General features: G+C 34.3%; 1 protein-coding gene across 1 annotated transcript in view; it reads right to left on the bottom strand.

Annotated features, from left to right (window-relative positions):
* Positions 1–564: 564 nt before the first annotated feature.
* RRP4 (ribosomal RNA processing 4) overlaps positions 565–6,209 on the bottom strand; it is an 82,471-nt gene continuing 76,826 nt past the window's right edge. The window contains exons 6-8 of the mRNA XM_089437973.1: positions 2,074–2,139; positions 1,866–1,934; positions 565–1,279 (exon numbers count right to left, since the gene is read on the bottom strand). Of these exons, the coding sequence (XP_089294099.1) occupies positions 812–1,279; positions 1,866–1,934; positions 2,074–2,139 (603 nt within the window). The 3' untranslated portion in view covers positions 565–811. The remainder of the gene's footprint in view (positions 1,280–1,865; positions 1,935–2,073; positions 2,140–6,209) is intronic.

Raw genomic sequence — 6,209 nt, 5'->3', positions numbered from 1 at the left:
TCCCATGTGCATCTCTCCCATTCACACGTCCCCCGTTCCAGAAAACTCTGTGAAACATTGCTTAATAGACGGTCAATGTTCAACACTTCAAACACTCAAATTGACAAAAGGCATCTTGCCAATTCATTTTTTTATGCCCTACTGATGAGAAGAGCCTTCTTGCCTATTAAAAATTTAACACTGAATTCATTTTTTAATGCCCTACTGATGGTGAAATCTGTAAGCAAAGAGCATCTGCTCGAAATGTGTACGCTACAAATAAATCGAAATGTGTTGGCTACAAATAATTAGAAATGTGTAAACTATTTTTTGGTACACTAATGATGAGTGAAATCTGTATGCTAAACATAACAAAAAAAAAATGAACAAAGTAATCAAGATCCCAATAATTGTTCATTGCTGTTGAATCTTCAAAAACATTCATTCGGGATATCCAGTAAAATTTCATATTCTGCAGTCCTTTGAATGTGCTTGGTAAGCACTCGCCAATGTCGAAGCAACTTGGACATGGATTTTTTTCGCATATAGGAACTACCCAAAAAACAATTTCATTAAAGCCTAATAGGAACAATGCAAAAAGCAATTTCATTAAAGCCTAATAGTTAGTCCTCGAGCTTGGTAAGTCTCTAACAAGGAAAATATTTGTCAAAATCACTCAATAATTACACCCGGCCCTAAGTAAACACAATCAACGAGAAGCCGGTTGTTCAATTGCTTTAAGCCAACGACAAATTCGAAGTTACCAAATTACAGAATTGTTCAGCGTCCCAGTATTCTAGTTGCACCATGTAGACGACAACATATAAAAATTTTACCAAACTTCCACATTTAGCTTTGAGCTTCTGCGTTCAGCTTCCCTCTCAGCTATTCTCACATAAAATTCGCCAGCAAGCATATCTTTTATGTCAATATTCCAGTCAATACTCATTTGAAACGTATCGAGGATCAACTCCAACGACAAGGTAAAACCCAATGCAGAGAGTACACGAATTGCATTGGCAAGCCGACAAATGTTTTCCCTAACCCTCAAGGGAGTGGAATCTTCTTTCCCATCAGTTGCAGCCCCTGAACTTTTAACTATGCTTTTAGTTGACTGGTCTGAGACATCTCCTTCTTCTCCCTGTCCCTCAAGATTTTGCACATCCGTGTGTACACCAACCCATATGTAACCATTGAGACCCAGAATCATATCAACCCCATATTGCTCCAGGTGATGAAAATGTTGCTTCCGTCGCTTAACTAGATAAGCAGAAGTTGTAATAAGCTGACCATTTTCTAACTGTAAAAATCAAAAAGAATTGCATCAAAACGATTTTAGCAGCCACCATACAACACAAATTAATCAGATAAAGATGTTGTAGTCAGCTTCCTCAAACCATCCCATACAAAAGATAGAAATTTGATACATAAGAAATTATGGAAAGACTTCGCATGTGGAAGCTTGGTGTCTGTCAACATATGTAATAAACGTGCATCAGCCTTCTGTCACTCAACATTCCAGAGTGTAGATAGTGAATGCTAATACAGCAAAATAGTGTAACCATCAGTGGGAGATCACAATCATTTACAGTGAAAGATAAACTCAACTTAGCAAGAGTCGCAACTTATGCACTTAGCATCGTGCCTTGTAAGGCAATGTGAAAGATTAGCCTGCAATGAGGATCCCTTTATACAAAAACAGCTCTTGTTGAACCTATTTAGACTGCACTTACATGCCATGTCATACTGCTTCCCATTTTAAACATTTGGTTTTCCCAAAACAACAGTGAAAAAACATAAGGCAGCATTCCTAGCTAACAAACAAATTAACTAGATTCTATTTCAAAACGAATGTGGCCCTTAGAATTCATGAAATGGAACCCAACCTTGCCATACTTGAGACTTCGTGCTTGAAGATGCAAGCTTCCATCATGCTGAAAACCACGAACTTCAGCCTGACCATTACAAGGAGAAGATTCACTACCTTTTCATTACTCAAAAAAAATTATGTGCGTCAATTTCCCTTGCAGAATTAAAATTTCCTTAAAATATATTTATCTCATCTGTGAAGAACCAGAGTAGTTTAGTACTTACACAGATAACATCATTTTCTTCAAACATGGTCCGCATGTTCAACTCATCCACTGCTGTGCGACGTCTCTGACAAAATGTCATTCAATGGTCATATAAAATGCATATAAACATTTACTCATTTCTTAGAACATGCATGCTTTGAACGCAACAGGATTAATCGGGTAGAAAGGTTACTCTGAATAACAGATGAAGGGGTGAAGGTAGAGAACATATGAAACTGTAAACCACATCTAAATAGACTTTAATGGAGCTTAAAACTTTAAAGCATTAGTTCTACTTGATATTAACTTGTGCCTGTCACGGGGCTCTGTAAAAGTGTGTATGCATAAAATTTTAGTTCAATCTCAATGCTTATCATATTTATACTAATCCAAGTAGTAGATAAAAGGCGGTGTATATTTAGACATCACCCTAAAAATTGAACCAAGTCTAAGGTATATGTTTAGAGGTTTGGATTCTTGGAATTGACAACAATAAAGCACGATATTAAAATGGAGATCAAACACGATTTCAGCTTCGTGACCACAACACTCTTATTTGGGAGAAAAGCTAACACAGTGAATCAAAAGAGGTTAAATTCAGTTGATTCTGAAGAAAGGATTGAAAAATGATTGATAGTTTCAGAAACCTCAAGAACATCATGTTATCTATTTAGAGGTTTGGATTCTTGGAATGTGCAAAATTAAAGCACAATACCGCAATGGAGTGCAAAAAAAATCTAAGATTCGTGATCCCAATCGTCATATTTGGGAGGAAAGATAAAACAATAGATCAAAATAGGTTAAATTCAGTTGATTCAAAAGAAAGGATTGAAAAATGATTGATAATTTCCAAAAGATGTTGACATATCCATGCAATATATTGAGTATTCAACCCTCCTTGTTTCCTTCATTCCTTCGATGCAATTAACCGTAGGAATGAAGTCATAAATGACAGTATATGTTTAAAAGCAAGAACTGAGAACTGTAAACAGTAAACACGTTAGAGAACATGCGAATACTGTAATGATATATCAAATAATGACTTGATCAAGTGACAAGAATTTGATTATGATAAAATGGGGGCACCCAAATGATGAATGATTTATGTGCTTTGCTTTATATCGGTGGATGCATTTACAAGTTTTTGAAGTTAAATTTTTGAAGAAATAGCTTCCGGAATTATATTCACAGTGAACAGTGAACATTTTTTTATGGACATTTGGAATCCAGACCAGGGCCCATCATCTAGATGAAAAATTGTTTAGAGAGGAGAGGGAAAGGTGTAATATAAATAATAAAAAAGTAAGGAAAAAATGAGCTGACTGAGAGAAAAACCTAAAATCTGAAAAGGCAATATGGAAATTAATAATAATAATTATGTAGAGATACCGTTAAAATAATCATAAAAATATTTTTAAGTAAATAAACAATTAATATCATATAAATAATTAATTTTAAATAAATACAATACAATAATACAGAATTTATCTTAAATAAATAAATAATAAGAAATAGCACTGTATTAAAAAAAAATTAATTCTAGATGAATAAATAAATATTGTGTTAAAAAATTAATTAATTCTAAATGAATAAATAAATAATTTTAATATAATCTTATTTCTAACTAAATAAGAAATAATACTATATTTAAAGCATAAGGTAATTTGCTTAACCTAATAGGGTAATAAACTTTGTTACACCGGAACCATTCCCGAGAGGTGGGAAACCCGTTCTAATGATTCCCACGCTCCCAAGAGCTTTGGCACTATATGGGAACGTTACCTTTTCGGCGGGAGCTGGGAAAAGTTTTGGGAGCTTTGAAGACTTTTTTTTTGGAGTTCCGGCATTCCCTAGGGTTGAGGAATACAAATTCTGTAGAAAAATATGTTGAACTGCCTATAAAACATGAGCCTATGTTGAAACCTTCGCAAGAAGAAACGCAAAAACATCCTTAACACCAATATCCTTAATTGAGACACTGGAGCAATCTCTTGATGGCTTAAGGAAGTGTGTGACACCTCGACATAAGGGCGATATCTGGGATGTCATGTTGATGAGTATTTATTTTGATGTTTATGTATATATATAGCAGAAGATTGTGTGTGCATATTGTATGTGGCAGTCAATGCTTAAACATTAGAGTTGTTCTTTCTCGTAAGAATAACTAGAGAAACATGTCAGAGCACTGATAATGAACTTGACATTATATATATATATAAGGGAGAGACTCAAGGAGAGGGATAGCCAAAGAATATATTTATATATAAGAGAGATTATATATATATTATTTATAAATTTAAATTGATTTTAACATTTGAATATTTTGAATCAATATTAATTTTGATTTTTATATAAATTATATAATTAAACAAATATTTTTTATTTTTATATTATATAATATTTTCTCCCGATTAGACATTTCCTATCAATTTTGGGTAAACCTCTAGCCATTTTGAACACCCATACCCAAATTCCCAACGTTTCCCACGTTCCAAAAACTCATGCAACATCGGTAATAAATAATAAATATTAAGATGATAAATTAATATATTAGAGTTGATGTAGTAGGATATTAAGTATGAAATCATAAAAATAATTTTAAATAATTAATACCATATAAATAATTAATTTTAAATAAATAAATACACTAATATAGTATTTATCATAAATCAATAAACAAGAATTGTATTAAATAAGAAATAGTATTATATTAAATAATTAATTAATTCTAAATGAATAAATAAATAATTTTAATATAATACTATTTCTAACTAAATAAGAAATAATATTATATTTAAAGCATAAGGTAATTTGTTTAACCAAATAGGTGTTAGAAAATCGGAAAGATAGAAAGATTTTCTTATACTTGATAATTACTTCTGATGTTCTTGACTTCTTATTAGGTTTCTTTTATATCTTCTTTCTTTTAGTTCATCAAGCAATTACCAAAGCAATAGCACATAAACAATAGACCCCAGATGTAGGCTCACAGCCAAGGCAAAACCCCTCTCTAGGGGAAAACCCAGTCAGTAATTCTTCCTTCAATAGTTTTCCAGCTAAGTTTCACGAAGCGCCGAAACGTTTTGGAGTTTCTGAAACGGGTACGTGTAGAAACATCACCTCCCAAAAATGGAAACGTCGATCGAAACATCGTCTGAAACGTCATATATGTTTATAGATATAAAGATAAATGTATAAATAAGCGAATAACATGATATTTTGCAAGAAATAAAGGAATAATACGCATAGATGACAATTTAGAAGGAAAACCAAGTATATATTAACTCTCATAGATGATTACATTATGGTCGAGTTTCCGCTGAGTTTTAGAGTTTCGGGTACGGGTACGTTCTGAAACGTCGAGTTCCTATAAGTTTCATGCAACATAGTTTTCCAGAGATATTCTAAGACCCTTAACCTTGACACAAACTTTCCTCCACACCAAGTCACCCTTCTTCGTTACTCACAGATGGTCCTTCTTGACCTAGTAGTAGCACCAGCAATGGCATCACTTTCTTCGACCCAGCAACTTCGACCTTGCCTTAGAACCTTCGATCTTGGCCCAATACAACTTCTTTAGGTAACAACATCACACAACAACTGGCTACGGCGTCAATAAGAGAACTTCGATCTTCCAAACTAGGGCACGAGAGAAAAAGATAGTTGCACCAAAGGTTTGATTTTCCCTTTCTCTTTCTCCTAGACCAAACTCGCACTTCTTTCTCCTCCTCCTATTTCGCACTTCTTCAGGCTTCAAGAGAGATCGACCTTGCTTGTGAGAGAATGTGCTTCAAATGGAATTTGAAATGATCTATTTATAGTCCTTTGGAGAGATCGAATAGCCCTCCTTAAGGCCGACTTGATCATCTTAAGGCCAACTTGGTGTGGAGACAACATAATTCATATTTGACTCAATACTTAACCTTTTTACATGATTCAAAAGCACAAGAAGGGTCTTTTTAAAAGTACAATGACTCTATTGACTCAGGATAAATCCTAGAAGTCCTCAATGGGGACTTTGACCTAAAACACAGTGTTCCACGGGGACTCGCCTCCCCCCCCTAGGGGTCTAGTTTCCTCGCTCCCTCGCGCTCCGGGGACTTGGGGACGAGTAGGGGACGTTTCCCCACGCTCCCTTCCCTGAGGAGTCGTTTC

This window comes from Pinus tabuliformis, chromosome 9, assembly GCF_031772625.1.
Source record: "Pinus tabuliformis cultivar Carrire ecotype Pingquan chromosome 9, CPIR1, whole genome shotgun sequence".
Taxonomy (NCBI): Eukaryota; Viridiplantae; Streptophyta; class Pinopsida; order Pinales; family Pinaceae; genus Pinus; species Pinus tabuliformis.
Note: the sequence above shows the minus strand (reverse complement) of the source record. Positions and strands in the feature narration are given on the sequence as shown.